Below are 22,641 nucleotides of genomic sequence, written 5' to 3'. Positions count from 1 at the left end.
AAATAGCCTGATGTCAGAGAGATTTTACATGAAAGAAATGCATGTTTATCAAAATACCATTGGTCATGCCAATAAATTTTTACAGCTTTTCTCAGCAAAAAAAAAAAAAAAACAAGATATACAAATATCTGAAATAAGAGAAAGCTACCTGGAAGAAGTTGAGTTCAGCATCATTGAGTGTACCATCATTATCTTGATCAGATATTTTGAATATACGAGTAAGGGCTTTTATACAGGCTGGTTTCATCTATAGATCATTGAGGAAAAATAAATTGTTTTAATGCAAATAGTTGGGATTTTAAAATATGATTTTCATAAATATATTGAGAATTCTGAATGTTTTCACTGTCAAATACATAACATCAAATATAAACAACATGAAAACTTAACTAAAGCAAAGCCACTTTTATCTTCAAGCCACTTTAAGTAAATGAGACAATATTTACTTGGACCAGTATCTGGAATAGTTAAACACTCCCTTCATGACCACATACCTCTGAAGATGAGCAAAAGAGAAACCCATCTTTTGAAAAAGTCATTCTTCCAGTTATTTAGAAGAAATGCCCTCTCTCATTCCATGAGCTGACTTATAGAACTATAGCAAAGGCTTTTCTCTCTCAACTTCTCTGATTTTTGACCTTCTAGCAGCAAAATAGGACTAAATGTTTCAATCTGTAACTTGTGTTTATGTGTGTATGTACTGAAGCTGGGATATAAAATGTACTTCTTCCCAAGAACATGACAAAACAGCACTGGTTGATGTGCAAAAGTTCTTTTTTTTTTTTTTTTTACTACTTGCCTATTATAAGAATTATATTCTTCAAAAAAAGAACCTTGCCTTTTGTGACTCTGTAAAACTTTTATAAGAAAAGCTGCTAGAAATGTATTCTGACAATTTTTATTTTAGGATTTATAATGGATAGAACAAATATTTGACTATTTAAAATAAGGCCCACGTGCTTCTAATTTGTATAACTGCTATAGGAAAATCATGGTCAACAATTCTGAGAAAATAAAACTTTCAGGGAGATTTTTGAACGCTGAAAATGTGGAGGGAGATATCTTATGGACATCTGAGTGCGAGAAATGAGCTGCTGAGGTGAGGAAATGAATACTTGTTAGTTTATCTACTCCCATGATACGGCTAACCAGAGAGGCAGTAATGATGAGTTTTGGTCACACTATCATAACAAACCTAAATGCATAAAATAACTTCTTTTAAAAATAGTAAGGAACAGTTATCTTCCAAAATATGCACAATTCCTCCTCCTCCTTTTTTTTTTTTTTTTGGTTTAAATAGGGGCTCTAGGAGAGCAATTTGATAGAATAATAAAAAGCCAAAATCTAAGATATAGAGAGATTAGAAAGAACTGAGAAAAAAAAGTCAAACATTTAGGGAGCATGGTTAGGGATGTCTTTATAAAAAAAATGCTAAATGGACTATAACCTATCACATCCATAATCATAAATAACTTTAACATTTTTATTTTGTATTGGGGTATAGCCAATTAACAATTTTGCTGATAGTTTCAGGAGAACAGCAAAGAGACTCAGCCATACATATACATGTAATTGATAACTCTTTAAGTAAAAACAAGTTATTGCTTCTGTAAATATGATCCTAATATTAGATATTCAAGATTACTAAAGATCACATTATATTTTATTTTCTCTTCTTTTAAAAATCTGTTGCATAATAATCTAGATGTTTCAAAAAGGAGCAATAGGTAGAATGATGCAAAAACCAGAATCTAAAAATAACTTTTTATTTGCACGTGTTTTTCCTTGTATCATAAAATGCTATGATAAAAAAAAGTAACTGAAGAAAAATGAACAGTGATGCATTTTTCATTAAAGCCTGAAATGCATCAGAAGCTAAAGTGCTCTAAGGTACTGGCTCAATATGATATTTAAATATTAACCATCTTAAAATACAACACAAAAAATGACTACTTCTTAAACGCATCAAAAATTACACTTCAGTAAAACTTTAAAATGTGTTGTTTAGTTGCTAAGTCATGTTCAACTCTTTTGTGACCCCATCTTTTGTAGCCCACCAAGTTCCTCTGTCCATGAGATTTTCCAGGCAAGAATACTGGAATGGGGTGCCATTTCCTTCTCCAGGGTATCTTCCTGACCCAGGGATTGAACCCATGTCTCTTGAATTGGCAGGATTCTTTACCACAGAGCCACAAGGCAAATCCCACCCCTCTCCACCCACCCCTGTACAACTTTTACAGTAATAAAAATAAACTCACTTTGCATGTAAGTAATCTAATCCTCACACAGATCTGTTTCATTATTAGGTAAGCAGAGGACTCCATGGGTCATACAGAGTCCATCAAACCACTGGAAACATATTTCCAGTTCAGGCTTTAATTATCTTGATTTGACCTACCTACCTCAAATCTATGTTAAAAGGTTATGAATGTTATCTAAATAAAAGATTCTATTGTAAGTTTAGACTCAAGGCTTCTACTTGTATAAATCAAGGCATATAGTCTCTAAACGTTACAGATTCTACCTTAGGCAGGTATGCCTAAGAAATGACTAACAGATGGTAGTCATTAGGGAAGGGAGGATTAGCAGATTAGCAGAACTAATAATAGGCCTAAGAAAAAAGTAGCAATTAGAGAACTGAGAACAAACTAACGGAGGGGATTCAATGTACTGCCAGGCTAAGCTCAGAGGTAAATCTCTATAGAATGAGACTGCTTACTGGACTGCTAGGAAAGTTCCAGAATCTGTATTTTAAACAAGTATTTTAACCTAGTGACTATTATGAGGTGAATTTCGGAAATATTGAATAAAGGGCAAGTTCAGTTCAATTCAGTCGCTTAGTCCTATCTGAATCTTTGCAACCCCATGAATCGCAGCATGCCAGGCCTCCCTGTCCATCACCAACTCCCGGAGTTCACTCAGACTCACGTCCATCAAGTCAGTGATGCCATCCAGCCATCTCATCCTCTGTCGTCCCCTTCTCCTCCTGCCCCCAATCCCTCCCAGCATCAGAGTCTTTTCCAATGAGTCAACTCTTCGCATGAGGTGGCCAAAGTACTGGAGTTTCAGCTTTAGCATCATTTCTTCCAAAGAAATCCCAGGACTGATCTCCTTTAGAATGCACTGGTGGGATCTCCTTGCAGTCCAAGGGACTATCAAGAGTCTTCTCCAACACCACAGTTCAAAAGCATCAATTCTTCGGCGTTCAGCTTTCTTCACAGTCTAACTTTTTGTTGGCAAAGTAACGTCTCTGCTTTTGAATATGCTATCTAGGTTGGTCATAACTTTCCTTCCAAGGAGTAAGCGTCTTTTAATTTCATGGCTGCAATCACCATCTGTAGTGATTTTGGAACCCCAAAAACTAAGTCTGACACTGTTTCCATCGTTTCCCCATCTATTTCCCATGAAGTGATGGGACCGGATGCCATGATCTTCGTTTTCTGAATGTTGAGCTTAAAGCCAACTTTTTCACTCTCCTCTTTCACTTTCATCAAGAGGCTCTTTAGTTCTTCTTCCCTTTCTGCCATAAAGGTGGTGTCATCTGCATATCTGAAGTTACTGATATTTCTCCCAGCAATCTTGATTCCAGCTTGTGCTTCTTCCAGCCCAGCGTTTCTCATGATGTACTCTGCATACAAGTTAAATAAGCAGGGTGACAATATACAGCCTTGACGTACTCCTTTTCCTATTTGGAACCAGTCTGTTGTTCCATGTCCAGTTCCACCGGTTGCTTTCTGACCTGCATATAGGTTTCTCAAGAGGCAGGTGAGGTGGTCTGGTATTCCCATCTCTTTCAGAATTTTCCACAGTTTCTTGTGATCCACACAGTCAAAGGCTTTGGCATAGTCAAGAAAGCAGAAATAGAAGTTTTTCTGCAACTCTCTTGCTTTTTCGATGATCCAGCGGATGTTGGCAATTTGATCTCTGGTTCCTCTGCCTTTTCTAAAACCAGCTTGAACATCTGGAAGTTCACAGCTCACGTACTGCTGAAGCCTGGCTTGGAGAATTTTGAGCATTACTTTACTAGCGTGTGAGATGAGTGCAATTGTGCAGTAGTTTGAGCATTCTTTGGCATTGCCTTTCTTCAGGATTGGAATGAAAACTGACCTTTTCCAGTCCTGTGGCCACTGCTGAGTTTTCCAGATTTGCTGGTATATTGAGTGTAGCACTTTCACAGCATCATCTTTCAGGATTTGGAATAGCTCAACTGGAATTCCATCACCTCCACTAGCTTTGTTCGTAGTGATGCTTTCTAAGGCCCACTTGACTTCACATTCCAGGATGTCTGGCTCTAGGTCAGTGATCACACCATCGTGATTATCTGTGTCGTGAAGATCTTTTTTGTACAGTTCTTCTGTGTATTCTTGCCACCTCTTCTTACTATCTTCTGCTTCTGTTAGGTCCATACCATTTCTGTCCTTTATCGAGCCCATCTTTGCATGAAATGTTCCCTTGGTATCTCTAATTTTCTTGAAGAGATCTCTGCTGCTGCTAAGTCACTTCAGTCATGTCCAACTCTGTGCAAACCCATAGACGGTAACCCACCAGGCTCCCCTGCCCCTGGAATTCTCCAGGCAAGAACACTGGAGTGGGTTGCCATTTCCTTCTCCAATGCATGAAAGTGAAAAGTGAAAGTGAAGGCGCTCAGTCGTGTCCAACCCTCAGCGACCCCATGACTGCAACCTTCCAGGCTCCTCCGTCCATGGGATTTTCCAGGCAAGAGTACACTGGGGTGGGGTGCCAAAGAGATCTCTAGTCTTTCCCATTCTGTTGTTTCCCTCTATTTCTTTGCACTGATTGCTGAGGAAGGCTTTCTTATCTCTTCTTGCTATTCTTTGAAACTCTGCATTCAGATGCTTATATCTTTCCTTTTCTTCTTTGCTTTTCACTTCTCTTCTTTTCACAGCTATTTGTAAGGCCTCCCCAGACAGCCATTTTGCTTTTTTGCATTTCTTTTCCGTGGGGATGGTCTTGATCCCTGTCTCCTGTACAATGTCACGAACCTCCATCCATAGTTCATCAGGCACTCTTATCAGATCTAGTCCCTTAAATCTATTTCTCACTTCCACTGTATAATCATAAGAGATTTGATTTAGGTCATACCTGAATGTCTAGTGGTTTTCCCTACTTTTTTCAATTTAAGTCTGAATTTGCCAATAAGGAGTTCATGATGAGAGTCACAGTCAGCTCCTGGTCTTGTGTTTTGCTGACTGTATAGAGCTTCTCCATCTTTGGCTGCAAAGAATATAATCAATCTGATTTCGGTGTTGACCATCTGGTGATGTCCATGTGTAGAGCCTTCTCTTGTGTTGTTGGAAGAGGGTGTTTGTTATGACCAGTGCATTCTCTTAACAAAAGCCTTTGCCCTGCTTCATTCCATATTCCAAGGCCAAATTTGCCTGTTACTCCAGCTGTTTCTTGACTTCCTACTTTAGCATTCCAGTCCCCTATAATGAAAAGGACATCTTTTTTGGGTGTTAGTTCTAAAAGGTCTTGTAGGTCTTCATAGAACCGTTCAACTTCAGCTTCTTCAGCATTACTGGTTGGGGCATAGACGTGGATTACTGTGATATTGAATGGTTCGCCTTGGAAACGAACAGAGATCGTTCTGTCGTTCTTGAGATTGCATCCAAGTACTGCATTTTGGACTCTTTTGTTGATCATAATGGCTACTCCATTTCTTCTGAGGGATTCCTGCCCGCAGTAGTAGACATAATGGTCATCTGAGTTAAATTCACCCATTCCAGTCCATTTTAGTTCACTGATTCCTAGAATGTCGATGTTTACTCTTGCCATCTCCTGTTTGACCACTTCTAATTTGCCTTGATTCATGGAACTAACATTCCAGGTTCCTATGCAATATTGCTCTTTACAGCATCGGACCTTGCTTATATTACCAGTCACATCCACAACTGGGTATTGTATTTGCTTTGGCTCCATCCCTTCATTCTTTCTGGAGTTATTTCTCCACTGATCTCCAGTAGCAAGTTAGAAAGAAACATTTCAATTAAGAATATAAACCAGGATTAAGGAAGACTAAATCAGGATCAGATTAAGGGATAACTCAGATTCATATTTCAGAGAAGGCAATGGCACCCCACTCCAGTACTCTTGCCTGGAAAACCCCATGGACAGAGGAGCCTGGTAGGCTGCAGTCCATGGGGTCGCTAAGAGTCGGACACGACTGAGCGCCTTCACTTTCACTTTTCCTTTCATGCATTGGAGAAGGAAATGGCAACCCACTCCAGTGTTCTTGCCTGGAGAATCCCAGGGATGGGGGAGCCTGATGGGCTGCTGTCTATGGGGTCGCACAGAGTCAGACACGACTGAAGCGACTTAGCAGCAGCAGCAGCAGCAGCAGATTAATATTTATACCAGAGGTCAGCACTTTTATGGTAAAGCAATTAATAAAGATATAATAATAATGTCTAAGAATAAATAAAGACACAGCAAATACTTTAGGCATTGGGTGCCAATCGGCAAAATCAAGGATATCATGTAGGTACTTACACAGCAAGAAATAACCAAATTTCCACAAAGTTTTTATTAATTAAATTTAAAATATAATAATAAGTGAGTATACCTTTACTCTATAGGTCTACTAATATTACAGAAGGATAGACTTCTTGGAGGGATATCGATTGGCTTAGTTGGGGTTCAAAGTCAGTGTTCCCTATCTTGTAATAAACTATAATGGAATATCAGTTCAGTTCAGTTCAGTCGCGTCTGACTCTTTGTGACCCCATCGATTATACACTCTGGAGAAGGAAATTATATAATGGAATATAATCTGCAAAAAATCCTACAAAAACAAAAAAGACCACTATGATACATACCCAAAACTAACTCAGTATTGTAAATCAATTATACTTTAATTAAAAAAAAAGCTAGCTTTTCCTATCATGAAAATCAATTGCAGATATTCATCTATTAATGCTGATCTGTAATGAGATTTAACATATTTCATCTCTGAAAATGTCTTTTTAACAATCCCAATAGTGACACTGATCCATAAACATATAACTTTCTTTGAGCACATTCATCACTTGGAAGGCATTTATAGAATTCTATTTCATTCTTTTCGTGATATTTGCCTGTTAACATGTCATACACTGCAGATTAATCAGTTCCAACTGAAGGTTGGGTGGAAGCTCCTCAACTGCATGGTCAAATGGATTAGGAAATTAAAAAATTTCCTTTGCATGTGCATCAAGGTCCAAAAAAAAGTGATGCTGGAATTATAGCTCAGAAAGTATATCTGTTTTGCCATCTGAAGATCCACTTTTTTTCTCTTCTTGTTTTGGCATATGTATGTACTGGTAATAAAAAAAATAAAACGCTACTGTACAGGGGTACATGTGGCACATGAGATGCTGCTGCCAAGTCTGCAGTGTGTCAGTGCAGTTCGCAGGGCGACGAGCAGTGGTGTGATGACAGTTACCACAGACAAGCTCTGCTACAACCACATGACTGCCTTCACAGCAGGAAAGTGCAGACAGACGTGAGGGAATGAACACGGCTGTGCTGCAATAAAGCTTACCTATGAACCATGAAATCCGAAGGCCTTATAAATTTCCCCATATCTCAAAACATTATTCTTTTTGACTTTTTCCCCAATCATTAAAAAATGCAAAATGTATCTTAGCTCACAGGCTATATAAAAGCTGGTGGCGGTCGACAGATGAATGGATAAAGTAGCTGTGGTACATATATATGATGGAATATTACTCAGCCATAAAAAGCAATGCTAATGACTGACTCATTAGAGTCAGTTCTAATGAGGTGGATGAATCTGGAGTCTATTATATACAGTGAAGGGAGTCAGAAAGAGAAAAACAAGTACATATACTAACGCAATATATGTAATCTAGAAAGATGGTACTGATGAAATTATTTGCAGAGCAGCAATGGAGACACAGACATACAGAACAGACTTATGGACGTGGTGGCAGGGAGGAAAGGGTGGGGGGTATGGAGAGAATAAGATGGAAACATACATTACCATATGTAAAATAGATAGCCAATGGGAATTTGCTGTATGACTCAGGGAACTCAAACCGGGGCTCTGTAACAATCTAGAGAGGGGGGATGGGGAGGGAGGTTCAAGAGGAAGGGGACATATATATATCTATGGCTGATTCATGCTGATGCTTGGCAGAACCAACATAATTCTGTAAAGGAATTATACTTTAATTAAAAAAAAAAAAAAGAAGGTGGCAGGCCAAATTTGGCCCATGGGTCAGTTCTCCAATCATTCACCTATACTATAAATTTTTCCCGAAAAAAGTCTTTTCAGGAAACTTTTTTTCCCCAGCAAACTTCTATTCCTTAAAAATTCAAAATAACAACAAAAGAAACAAATAGCTCAATTAAGAGATGGATAAAATACTTAAACAGACCTTTCTCCAAAGGAGATATACAAATGGCCAATAAACACAAGGAATGATGTTCAATATCATTAGCCATCATGGAAATGCAGTTCAAACAACGTAAGACACCACTCCCATCTACCAGGATGACTACAAACAAACAAAGGCCAGGGGGAGGATAACAGGTGCTGGCAAAGATGTGGGGAAATTGGGACTTTAATTTTAGTGGTTCCTCAATATGAGTGAAACATAGAATTACCATGTGACCTAGTAATTCCACCTCTAAACAGACATTCAAAACAGGGGTTCAAACTTGTGTGTGAATGTTCTTAGCAGTATTCACAATAGCCAAAAGGTGGAAGCAACCCAGTTATCTACCAAACAGTTGAATGGATAAACAAAATATGCTATATGCATACAGTGAAGTGTCATTTGACCGTAAAAAGGAATGAAGTACTAGTAACGCTACAACATGGATGTACCTTGGAAACATTACACTACATCAAAGAAGCCAGACACAGAAGACCACATATTGTATGACTCCATTCATATGAAATGCCAAGAATAGGCAAATTCAGAGAGACAGAGAGTAGACTAGTGGTTGCCAAAAAGTAGGGGAAGGGGGAGGAGGGAATGGAAGTTACTGCTAATGGGTACAGGGTTTCTCTGGGGGTGATGAAATGCTCTGAAATCAGACAATGACGAACATACAACTTTGTGAATACACTAAAAATCACTGAAAAGAACAAAAAAGTGAACTTTATGGTATGTGAGTTATATCTCAATATAAAATTTAATTTTAAAAGTCTATGGTGTGGAGAAGGAAATGGCAACCCACTCTAGTATCCTTGCCTGGAAAATCCCATGGACAGGAGTCTGGTGGGCTACAATCCATGGGGTCGTAAAGAATTGGACACAACTGAGTATCTGAGCATGTTAGGTGAGGACCATTAAACTTCCCTCTCTCATTACTGAGTGGGTGTTCGCCTGTTTCTGCACATTTCAGCATGAACCTGGCATAAGAGAAATTGCTTCAGACTGAGAGTGCCCGTCTGCTCCCCTGCAGGTGCGTGGGAGCCTGGGGCTTCTTGGGGGGAAGTGATGCCCTTGCTTATGGGAGTTGGACTCCTTTGGTGCTGCCTTGAGCCAAGGATGGTTAGGGAGGGGAAGTGCAGCATCAAATTAAGTGCAGTGGCTGGCTAATAGCTTTCTTATAGATCAGTAATCAATCAGAATTAAAAACCGAGAAACAAAAAGAAAAAATAATAATAACATTAAAAACCCAGCACCATGAAAGAAGAAGAAAGGAAACAAAATATTTATGTATAAATCTAACAAAATATGTACAAGATCTTTGTGAGGGTAAACTACAAAGCTCTAGGTCTATACGTACAATAGAACATTATTTAGCCTTTAAAAAAAATTTGTGAAACATGCTACAGTGTGAGTGAATCTTGAAGACACTAAGCTACGTGAAATAATCCAGGGGCAAAGGACAAATTCTGTAGGATTCCATGTATATGAGATACCAAGAGTAGTCAGATTCAGAGACAGAAGGTAGCATGGTTATTGCCAAGAATGGGAAGGAGGGAATGGAAAGTTATTGTCTAATGGGTTGCGAGTTCCAGTTTGAGAAGCTGAAATTCTGTACATGAATGGTGGTATTGGTACAACAACGTGCATGTCTGTAATGCTACTGAACTGCATATTTTAAAACATTAAATTTCATCTTATTTTTTTTTCTCACAATAAAAAAAAAGACCAAAATTCTGGTTTAAAAAAAAAAAAAAGTCTATGGTGATTGGCTGTGGAAAGAACCAGAACGTATGAAATTCCTTACGTTTATTGACTTAAATAATTTTGCCTGTTACACGTAATTAAAAAAAAAAAAAAAAACCTTTATACTTTGGCAGAAAAAAAGTCTATGGTAAAATATCATAAATTTTAGATATTTCATTAAGGAATTACTATGTTTCTAAGCTATGGAACAAAAGGGAGTATTCCAATTGTATTATATATCATATCCATGTCAAATAATTATACAAGTTTTTCACTTGTATGTGTTACTAAGTTTGTGAATTTTATAGTAGCAAAGCAAATAGACTATTAGTTAAGTCTTTGGACTTTTTGTTGTTATAGTTGCCAATTCTTCTGTTTATTTTAATTACATTTCTTAAAATAGTATTTGACCTGGCATATTATTCTGAGCATTAAATGTGACTGTCTTTGAAAAGTACCTAGGAAATATAACAGTTTAATAAGTAATTAATTTAAATTTCAGCAGTTTAGATGAATACTTAAGAGTTACTAACAATCAGTATCATAATGGAGTGATAATGTGCTACCTACACATTCCAGTCCTTACTAACATGGTCTGATGGGATGGAGGGTTTACCTCTTTCTCCTCTGGGCAGTACAAGGGCCCTGTAGGATGAAGAACTGCTTTCTGTGCATAATAGAAGAGCTCTGATATGTTCTTCAGATTTTTTGCTGAACACTGAAAAGAAAATTTTAAATGTTTCACTCTGAAAGCAATTCAGAGAGAGAGCTAAGAACATTTAAAAAAATGTTTTCTTTTTAAACTATCAAGATTCCTTGAAGAAACTGAAAAAATCCATTTTTTTAGTGGATATCACCATATGATAGACTACAAAGAGCCCAGAGACCAGTTCCAAGTTCTCTGTTTTATTTGATTTACATGATTTCACAAACAGGAAATTTATTCCACCCCACATCTTCCCCCATCTCCTACTCTGAACCTCAATTTAGTGAGAATTCACCAACTGTAAATTTCAAAATGAAATGAGAATGCATACCTCCACACAGGTTTCTATTTCTGTGTACTGGTTCATAATAGGAAGGATGGTCTCCATACTACTATATTCCACCAGGTCAGATTTGTTCCCAACCAGTATCAAAGGCAGCCTGAAATAAACAGGGCACATGGTAATAATAAGGAAGGCAAAAGACATTAGATTTTATTTTAATGTACATTGTAACCTAGTAAAGTACAATGATAAAGTTATTGAAGAGGGCAAACTATACATGGTAATCAGGGAACAATCCCTCTGACAAAGCGGCATTTGAGGCAAGGAGTGAAGGATAAGATGGAACCTGTCAGGTGAAGAGCCTGGAGAGAGCTGGCTGGGACGAAGCGACAGCATGTGGAAAAGCCCCAAACTGCAGAAACATCCCCATGAGTCTGGAGAACAGAAAAATGCCAGAGCGGCTGAGGAGTACTGGTCAAAGGGGAAGACACATAAAGCGGAGCTGGAGGGACAAGCAAAGGCCAGATGCAAAACGACTTTACAGCTACAGTACAGAGAGTGTGTTTTAAGTGTAAAATGACAGGATCTGATAGACATTTTAAAATGCAGTCATTTGTTATCTTTTAGAGATACATACTGAAATAGTTAGAGTATGATATGATGTCTGATTTGTTCAAAATGATCCCAAAGGAAGGGGTAATAAATGAAACAACACTGGCCATGAGTTGTTAATCGTTGAAGCTGGATGATACAGAGGGATTCATTATATTATTCTACTTTTGTATATATTTGATTTTTTTTCAATAATAAAAAAGTTCTTTTAATGTGGTATCCTGGATTAGGGTAGTGGAGACAGAGAGGAAATTTTCAGATTTGAGATATATTTTTGAAGTAGAACAGATAGGAGCAACAGTAGATTAGATATGGAGATTGAAGGAAATTAGAAATCAAGAAAAGTACATAGATCTTTTTGGCTGGACAAAAGGATTAAATTTTTTTCCATTTTTAAAGTTTTAACTGAATTTGTTACAATATATTGCTTCTGTTTTGTATTTTGGTCCTTTGGCCCAGAGGTATGTGGGATCCTAGTTCCCCGTTCAGTTCAGTTCAGTCGCTCAGTCGTGTCCGACTCTTTGCAACCCCATGAATCACAGCACGCCAGGCCTCCCTGTCCATCACCAACTCCCGGAGTTCACTCAGACTCACGTCCATCAAGTCAGTGATGCCATCCAGCCATCTCATCCTCTGTCGTCCCCTTCTCCTCCTGCCCCCAATCCCTCCCAACATCAGAGTCTTTTCCAATGAGTCAACTCTTCGCATGAGGTGGCCAAAGCACTGGAGTTTCAGCTTTAGTATCATTCCTTCCAAAGAAATCCCAGGGCTGATCTCCTTCAGAATGGACTGGTTGGATCTCCTTGCAGTCCAAGGGACTCTCAAGAGTCTTCTCCAACACCACAGTTCAAAAGCATCAATTCTTCGGCGCTCAGCCTTCTTCACAGTCCAACTCTCACATCCATACACGACTACTGGAAAAACCATAGCCTTGACTAGACGGACCTTTGTTGGCAAAGCAATGTCTCTGCTTTTGAACATGCTATCTAGGTTGGTCGTAACTTTCCTTCCAAGGAGCAAGCGTCTTTTAATTTCATGGCTGCAGTCACCATCTGCAGTGATTTTGGAACCCAAAAAAATAAAGTCTGACACTGTTTCCACTGTTTCCCCATCTATTTTCCATGAAGTGATGGGACCGGATGCCATGATCTTCATTTTCTGAATGTTGAGCTTTAAGCCAACTTTTTCACTCTCCACTTTCACTTTCATCAAGAGGCTTTTTAGTTCCTCTTCGCTTTCTGCCATAAGGGTGGTATCATCTGCATATCGGAGGTTATTGATATTTCTCCCAGCAATCTTGATTCCAGCTTGTGCTTCTTCCAGTCCAGCGTTTCTCATGATGTACTCAACCATTGGACTGCCAGGGAAGTCCCCAAAATGAACAGATCTTTGGAGACAGAAAAGATTGAGAAATCTGGGGGTGGGGGCAGTGGGGAATAGGCAGGAAATAAAGAATTTTATTTTCAATAAATTAAATGTGAAAGGCCTATCATAAATCTGAATGGGGATTACCAAGGAGAACTAGCCCAGTAGAGAACAATTATTTGTACAACCCATAAGAGAGCTTAAAGAGAAGGCAAATCATCTAGCTGGGATTCCAAATTATAAAAGAAACACTTGCAGGCATTTATTTAACCACCTAGTGTGGTTATTATGTGTAAATGGACCGGCCCACTACATAACCCAAACATAGATTGTTAATAGAGCCAGGAGAGTTCCCCAAAATGCACTGCATTACAACCAGAAGTGTGCTCAGAATAATTTACGGATCTTAAAAAAAGAAAACACTCAAGTCCAAGCGCTACTCCAAACGTACTAATCCTAAAACTCAAACAGTAGAGCAAAGGCATCTATATTGTTGCAAGGTACCTCAGGTGACAGAGATGGGCACATCTGACTAAGGACCACTGTGATAATGGTCCACAGAAGTCCTAGATAAGAACATATGTGTAATAAATATAAACTTAAGGTATGAGGCCCAGGAAAGAAGGTACTGGGAAAATGTGAAGTCCATACATTAACGAAATAGACCACCTTGGAACAAATCAACCACAAGAGAAATAAACATGCTCCTATGATTCAGGGAAGGGTACAGGTATACCCACGCCTGAGAAAGCTCAATTAGATCTCCCAAACATTGAAGGCCACTTTCAGATGGTACACTAAAAGGGGCATGAGACTAGCCAGCTAGTTTCTAGAGAGCAGTTTAGGAAGCTGTCATGGTAGAGTCAATTTTAAAAATTCAGTTGTTCAAGATAGTGCTTCATGCTGCTGCGGTTGCTAAGTTGCTTCAGTCGTGTCCGACTCTGTGCGACCCCACAGACGGCAGCCCACTAGGCTCCCCCGTCCCTGGGATTCTCCAGGCAAGAACACTGGAGTGGGTTGCTATTTCCTTCTCCAATGCATGAAAGTGAAAAGTGAAAGTGAAGTTGCTCAGTCGTGTCTGACTCTTAGCGACCCCATGGACTGCATAGATCCTGGCAAAACTGACTTCTCGGAAGAGTCCTCGAAACAGTTCAAGAAATAAGCAAGAAAAGCAAGTGTAAGGAGCATAGAGGCATTGTTTCCTCCAAAGCAGTCAAGGCATCATTTCTGTGATGACAGAAATGAACTTTATTTGTACTGTCCATTACCCTAACCTCTAGCCACAAGTGCCTATCAAGCACTTGAAATGTGGCTGCATCCAAGGCACCAAATTTTTAGTATTATTTAATTTTACTTAAATTGCCCCAACTGACTAGAAGCTACTCCACTGGACAGTACAGCTCTAGAGAGCTCCTCTCAGCTCAGTCAGTAAGTCGTCATAAAGTGACTTTAAAACAGTGATAATGACTGTGCTCTTACATATTTCACATGGTGAACATTCAATGATTGGGATAATGCCAGTCCTCAAAAGGGCATCTCAAGAAAGAGGGCAGATTACAGTTTCAGAGCTCTATTCTCTGCTTTGCTCTCAAATGTGTATGCAGCCTCTAGTAATTCCTCTCTGATAAAGGTGTGTGTGTATAAACAGACCTATTAGATGAAGCACATATGGCAAACTATTAACTAGCAGATCTAAGTGAATAGTTTACAGATCTTTACTGCACTATTTCTTGCGATTTTTCTCCAAGTTTGAAATTTTTCAATATACAAAGTTTCAGAGAGAAAAAAGTACCTGCTGTCTTTGTCTGTTCTTTCATTTATGAGAGGAATCCATCGACTTGTTACCTAAAATGAAAATTAACAGGAGTTAAGGCCTAATGAAGATCTGCCTTGAAAAATACTCCACCCTAGGACTCCTAAAATTCTAAATTGAGGATCAATTTTAAAAGTGCCCCCACTGAAATTTAACAAAGTATAGTGAAAAGTCACATATTCATACCTTATCAATGGAATGCTTGTTGTTAACAGCATAAACTATGCAGATGACATTAGCCTATAAGAAAAATTAACAAATCGATGGTATTTTAAAATAATACAAATGTAGTATTTAATTACCAGCTAGCTAATATATTTCAGTCAAACAAAGAAAAAAATTTGAAAATTAAAAAACTTAGCATGCGTCTAAAAGCAAAAGGATTTATGTCAAAAATACATACTCAAAGTCAGCAGCGACATTAAAGAACTGAAAAAGCCCTCTCTGTGAGAGAAGGAAATGGCAGACACAGGATCATCATTGTTCTCCCACAAACAAACCTAGAATTATTTTTTTTTAACTCACCTGTGATATTTCTTGATGAAGCTGTTCATCACTCTGTTCTGCTTCTACAAATGATAAAGTCAATTTTTTTTCATATTTTAAACACTTTCATAAAAATGAATGAACAACCAAGCTAAAATCCATCTGACATCCACCTAACATCCCTCAAAACCTCCCTCACCTCCCATGTCATTTACAAGACGTACTGCCAGACAAGTGGCAAAGAAAAGGGAAAGCCAGAGAAGGGAAAGAGTGGAACTATGATAAGGAAGCTGGCTGGCACTGAGAGACAAGTCTACATGAAGATAGTCAGGCAGGGAAGAGCACAAGGCATTGTGTGATCAATCTGGGCCAGCATCTGATCCAAAGCTGAGAAGGGACTGGCAAAAGAGATCAGAAACTCAAGCTAGGAGACTGGGTACTAAAGAGTCAGAAGCCCAGACAAAAAGCCTATACACACAGGGTCAAAAAGCCAGGTGAGAGTCTGGGAAATACAAGCTTAAGATCTAGAAAGCTGATAGAAGTAATCTTAACCAGGCCCCAGAGGCAAAACCAGAGCATGATAATGAAAAGTCAAGAATTCCCTCACTCGCCCATCTCTCTGGCTAGAACTGGTCTCATGGAGGGATATGCCTATAATCCCACAGGTGCAAGGGATGGGCATATACATAGCTAGGAGAGAGATAGGAGAGAGAAGTAAACAAACGAAGAGCAAAGCAATTATTGATATATTAGATCACTTTACGTTAACTGCTTCCCCTCAAAATGTTATTTCTGACATATAAACTAATGTTACAAATGAGTACAATGGTATCTCAATTAATGCTAAATAACTGGCCATATTTCAAATATCTTCTCTAAGTTGAATAATCAAGCAGTTAAAGCTTCAAGTGTAATACTGAAGTCAATCTAAACATGTAGCTACACACACTGAAAAAGAATAATTCTATACATAGAGCTAGTTATGAGACTGACGGTAGCAGGGAGCATCCAACCCCCCTCAGCTTCTAGTAGAGTACTGTCCAACAGAAATGTGATATAAACCATATATGGAATTTTAAATTTTCTAGTAGTCACCTTAAACAAAGTAAAAAGAAACAGGTAAAATGAAAAAGGTAAAAATTTAAGTTAATCCAAAGTATCAAAAATACTAAAATTTCAACATGTAATCAACAGAAAAATTATGAGATCCTGTACTTTATTTCATACTGTCTTCTAAGTCCACTTATATTTTATCCTTAGAGCACATTTCAATTTAGACTAGACACATTTTAAGTGTTCAACAGTCACATGTATTAGACTGTACGGTTCTAGTGTTTCATTTTTAGAATGGATGGGATACCAGATCAGCAAAACAAAGTATTACCAATGTGGTTATACACATGTTTAAAAATAGATTTCATTTTTCAGAGCAGTTTTAGGTTCACAGCAAAACTGAGTGGAAGGCAGAGATTTCCCACAGACCTCCTGATTTCATATAGTTTCCCCCATTGTCATCAGCCCGCATCAGTGATACATGTTACAACTGACCCTTCCTTTCCAAAAGAAGTTCCACAACAAAGCAAAATAGTTTAATGATTAACAAGTAAGTAGTATTGTGCAGAAAAACTTTACATTATTAAAAACAATACAGATGTGCTTCCATTATCATTTAATGTAAGCAAACTGTTTTAACTTTTTTAGGACAAACTCTGACAAATTAAAAACAAACTTAGAACTCAACAAAATTTTCACATGAGAACTCTTTCTACATCACCATGCCTGAATGCCTGATAACAAAATAACACAGAACTCTGCAAATATGCTAATTCAAGGAGGCTTATGATTTATCCGGTCATTTGCCATCCCCCTTTCCCTTTCATTATTATGGAACCCAACTTAGTAAATTAGGGACAGAGAACTGCAAGGTGGAGGCTTTTTGTGGGGTGTGGGGTAAGACAAGAAGAGTATATAATCATTTACGGCGAGAGAAAGAGACACTCCTCCTAAAACATTTTTTAACGCTTAGTAAGTATCTTTTTAAGGACTTTTAACTCTACAGCTTCACCCGCAAGAAGACATTTACTACCTGAGTAATCTACAATGTGCGTGGGAACTCTCTCAGGGGTAACATCAGCTGGAATGGTGATTTCTTCTGCCCGGGGAGGAACCTTCATTTGCAAACAAATATAAAAGAAGGAAAAACCTTTGAATATCAGAAATCAAACTTTTTAGATTATGTAAATTCATGTATAATTAGCCCTTTCACCCACGCTTACCTTTACAGGTATTTATTATAATTTTAAATGTTTATTTTTGTGCTTTACCATAGATGCAAATACATACTAAAGCTATATGATAAAACACTAAAAAAATAAAATAAAAGCACATTTATACCTGTGTGGGCACAGGACATATTAAGGACACTTCAGCTCCCAAAACAATACTTAAATTAATTTAGTGTTTCAAAATTAGATTTCTAAAATGTAGTTTTCATTCTATTTGTTGAACGCTTAAGATATTCTGCAAGTGAAGACCTATCCTCAAGGGACTGCCCTGGCGGTTCAGTGGTTAAGATTCCGTGCTTCTGTCCTTTCCAACTACGATCCAGCAGGATGGCACCCACACAAAGAAAGACAGCTAGAAGAAGGGCTGATCCACCACCAGTGAGGTGGTGACCAGGAGAATACACTATCAACATTCACAAGTGCATCCATGGAGTGGGTTTCAAGAAGTGTGCCCCTCAGGCACTCCAAGAAAGCCAGAAATTGGCCATGAAGGAGATGGGAACCCCAGATGTTCACACTGACAAGGCTCAACAGAGCTGTCTGGGCCAAAGCAATAAGGAAATGTCCCATACTGGTATGCAGCTGTCCAGAAAACGAAATTAAGATGAGACTCACTAAACAAGCTCTACACTTGGGCTACCTACGTGCCTGTCACAACTTTCAAAAATCTAGACACTTGATGTGAATGAGAACTAACAGCTGACTGTCCAATAAAGTTAATGAACCAAAAATAAAAAAAAGATTCTGCACTCCCAATGCAGGAGGTACGGGTTTCATCCCTGGTCAGGGAGCTAAGATTCTGCATGCCACTCAGCACAGACAAAAAAAAAAAAGAAATCTTCAAATAAATTAATAAATTATCAAAATTATCTCTTCTAGAAGATAACTGTTTTGCTATATAAACCTTAAGCAGAATAACTCCATTATTTAAAAAAACTCCTTATCCACACCCAAAAGGACTATGATAAAATAACAATTCTAAACTAAGTTAAAATATCACAAAAAACTTTTAGGTACTATACTCTAAGTGATCATAATTAATGTTGCTGATTTCACAAACCACATATGAAAATATACTCCACTTTACAAATTATGATTTATTTAACTATCTTATTTAAGAGAAAAAAAGTGAAAGAAACAATGGTCACATGACAATTGTAATTACTGAAATAACTACTATATAATACATTAAATTGCTCTCTGAACAATGAAATTGTACAGGTATTCCTAATTAAACATGAGTAAATAAATGATAAATGCAAACCATGGTGCTAGTAATACCTATTATATGAAGAAAGAAAATAAAAAGAAATAATCTTTATCTCATTTGCATTGATCCCATTCCTCATAACAATAGCTTTACATAACGCTTTAGGCAACTGTTCACCATACTGGATCTTCCAACATGTAAATAAGTACACTGCCAGCAATAACAAAGCCACCATGCTTTTGGTGGTATTTTAGCAAGTTTATCTCATTTGAGACCCACAACTATTCTTCGAGGTAGGCAAAGGTGGAATGAATTAGATTTTTTATTTGTAAAATGATGTAGGTAGATAATATTTGAGATTTTCAAACATGTGTATCAGAATCCTAGTGGCTCTAATGATGTCTCAAAGACTGGGGAGAGTCAGACAGAAGGCAGGTGGGGAGCCAGACATTTCATCCTTACTTCAACTAAAGGAATACTCATCTGTTCTATATTTGGGGTTTATAAAAACATTTTATTTTTAAGAAAGAATTACACAACTTAGATGATCCCTAAGGAGATCCAACCAGTCCATTCTAAAGGAGATCAGTCCTGGGATTTCTTTGGAAGGACTGATGCTAAAGCTGAAACTCCAATTCTTTGGTCACCTCATGTGAAGAGTTGACTCATTGGAAAAGACTCATGCTGGGAGGGATTGGAGGCAGGAGGAGAAGGGGATGACAGAGGATGAGATGTCTGGATGGCATCACCGACTTGATGGACATGAGTTTGAGTAAACTGCAGGAGTTGGTGATGGACAGGGAGGCCTGGCGTGCTGCGATTCATGGGGTCGCAAAGAGTCGGACATGACTGAGCAACTGAACTGAACTGAATATCCCTTTCAGCTCCCTTTTTACAGATGCAACAACTAAGGCAGAGAGATGACAAATGTCCTGCTGCTGCTGTTGCTAAGTCGCTTCAGTCGTGTCCGACTCTGTGCGACCCCATAGACTGCAGGCCACCAGGCTCCCCCGTCCCTGGGATTCTCCAGGCAAGAACACAGGAGTGGGTTGCCATTTCCTTCTCCAGACAAATGTCCTAGCTAAGGTCAAAAGAAAGAAACACAAAGGCCTTATGTGAACTCAGAGCTGGTTTGGCTCTTTCTCCTATATTTCAGAGATGTCTTGTAAAAACTAACATGAGCCTTTCTAAAAGTCATTAACTATCAGAAAGGAAACACATACCAAAAAAAACCCTAAAATGTATTTCATTTAACTCAATTTTGATAAAAATTTAAATGTAGGAAAGAAATCACAATGCCTACCTCTTCTGGAAATTCTTCACTGACTAGAGACATAATCAGTGATGTCTTCCCAACTCTAGCTGTAAAAAGAAAAAAAGATTACTTTAATAAAGTATTCAGATTCTAGAAAGCTCAAATTTAGCAACCACACAGCAAAGTACTGTTATTTGTTACCTAAAATCAGAGGATCAGAGCCATCTAATTACTAATTTTTAGTACATCTTTTTTTTTTCTGCTTAGAAAAGTTACACAGGTTCACCATTTAAAACAAAAAAATTACTAAAATATATATACTATAAATGTAAAAATCTCCCATAGTATCCCCCATAAACTGTTTAATATATGTAGTCTCCCAGATCTTCCCACACTTGTATTAACATATTATAAAAATTTACCACAGTAGAATCAGAGTATTTATACTATTTTACAATTTTTATCACTTAAGTATGTATTGGGGCAGTATTCCACGACAATCTTTAAAAATCTCCCAGAAGAGGGAAGAGAAAGTTATTATTTAATAAATACAGAGTGTTTGTTGGTAATGAAGAAGGAGTTTTAAATGTAGAAAGTGGTGATGGTTATACAACATTGCAAACATATTTACTGTCCTTGAACAGAATATTTACTAAAGGTAAAAAATGTTATGTTTTTTATCTATTTTATCACAATTTTTAAAAGCAGTAATAATAAATGCATTTTATATTAACATTTAAAAGCTTCCTACATTGTTTTTTGGTAAGTGTATAAGAAGCCAGTGTGTGATGTGTCATAATTTATTAATGTAATCTCCTAATGATGAACAGTGCTGCAATGTTAATCTCTACAGGATAAGTTCCTAGAAGTGGAGCTCAAGTTAGCACACATGATCTTCTTGTTTTTAATAGACACTGTTATATTACTGCCAAAAAAGAATAATCTACATGCTTACCAATAGAAGATCAGAGTGTCTATTTCTTCTTAAAGGGTTAGTAAGAGCAAAGAAACTTTCCTGTTACATTTTCTAACCTAGCAGTTTTTTTAATGTACAAACTTAAATTCTTAATTTTCTTTCTGAAACTTAACTTGCATTCCCATCATTTTCTGATCTTACTATTATTAGACTTTCAAATGCTTATCAACTAAAATCCTTTTGTGATTCTAGAGGAAAACAGTCCACCTGCCTGTTGATCTCTGCTGTGATAGCAACCTATAGTTTTCAAAAGTCTAAATATAAAAGAGCTGGAAAATGTTAAAGTCAAGGAAAGTCACATTGCTTTGCTAAATAAGTGACTAAAAGAAAGTGTGACTAAAACTACAAGTCAAGTCTGTGGAAAAATAATGACTGGCTGGAAGGGAGAGTACTGGTCAAAACAACTCAGAGGGCGAGCTGCAAACAAGCGGCTACAGCTGATAGAAGGCAGCCCAGATGTTTAACCGGCATCCTCTGGCTCTGACTCTTCAATCCTTTCAATTTACACGTGTGAGAAGGCTTGGGCCTTCTTCAAGGGTCTGACAATAAGGTAACATTTCCCTGAGTCAGAGAATCTGGAGCCCATCATCAGAGAACTGCTAGGAGCCAGGTACTGAAGTCAACTTATCCAGCTCCCCACAAAAATTTCAGATGAAGAGCCTGGGACCCAGCCACAATGATTTGCTCATGGTCTCACTAGAAGACTAGTTACAGACCTAGGAGAATAACCCATTTTAACACGTTAGTAATACAGAAAATGCATGATGGTCCCAAAAGTCAGCGAGCATCACATACACAAATACTACGTAAGTTAATTAAAATAATTCACTGATCCACTGGTGACTAATCCAGCAGCTCTGGCTCTTTTATTTTTAGAAAATTCCAGATGTACAGAAAAATTGCAAAAATAATTCAAAGGACTCAAGTCTATACTTTAACCAAATTCCCCACGTTAGAATTTAACCATACTTACATTATTATTCTCTCTCTCTCTATATATATATATTATATATATATATAATTTTTAAAAAAACATTTGAGAGTAAATCACAAACATGATGCCCCTTTACCCTGAAGCATTCTAGTATGTATTTCCTAGAAACAGTATCATTCTCTTACATAACCACAGTTAAATCAAGTTATGTCAAGATCAGGAAATTAACACCCCAAAGAGTGCTATTACATAATCTATAAACCTTATTCATGTCTCACTATTATCCATTATAGAAAAGAAAAATCTTTTCTGTCCAGAATCAAATGTTCCATTTGGTTGTCATATCTCTTTAGCCTCCTTTAATCTGGAAGCTTTCCTCCATCTTTGTCTTTCATGACCTTCACATTTCTGAAGACTACAAGTCATTTATTCTGTAATATCTCTCTCAACTGGGTCTGTATGATGTTATCCCACGATTAATTTCAGGCTCTGCTTTTTTGGCAGAATATGAGAGAAGTGTTGTGTCCTTCTCAGAGTGCCAGAGCAAAAAGGAGATAATGTCAATTTA

The 22,641-nt window shown here is 37.7% G+C and overlaps 1 protein-coding gene across 14 annotated transcripts in view; it reads right to left on the bottom strand.

The window, feature by feature from the left end:
- The window catches only part of RHOT1 (ras homolog family member T1), a 94,215-nt gene that overhangs the window by 28,664 nt on the left and 42,910 nt on the right, over positions 1–22,641 (bottom strand). For all 14 annotated transcript variants that reach the window (XR_015148229.1, XM_086360237.1, XM_086360231.1 and 11 more), the window contains 8 exons: positions 20,212–20,270; positions 17,500–17,581; positions 15,453–15,496; positions 15,114–15,167; positions 14,907–14,959; positions 11,186–11,294; positions 10,765–10,866; positions 149–247 (listed from right to left, as the gene is read on the bottom strand). Coding sequence is in view for 13 of the 14 variants with exons in the window: in XM_086360237.1 (XP_086216363.1) it covers positions 149–247; positions 10,765–10,866; positions 11,186–11,294; positions 14,907–14,959; positions 15,114–15,167; positions 15,453–15,496; positions 17,500–17,581; positions 20,212–20,270 (602 nt within the window). In the remaining variant the exon portion in view is untranslated. The remainder of the gene's footprint in view (positions 1–148; positions 248–10,764; positions 10,867–11,185; positions 11,295–14,906; positions 14,960–15,113; positions 15,168–15,452; positions 15,497–17,499; positions 17,582–20,211; positions 20,271–22,641) is intronic.

This window comes from Bos grunniens, chromosome 19 (assembly GCF_055505025.1).
Source record: "Bos grunniens cultivar Pamir isolate PY7600 chromosome 19, Bosgru_T2T1.0, whole genome shotgun sequence".
Taxonomy (NCBI): domain Eukaryota; kingdom Metazoa; phylum Chordata; class Mammalia; order Artiodactyla; family Bovidae; genus Bos; species Bos grunniens.
This window is presented reverse-complemented; position numbering and strand designations above follow the sequence as displayed.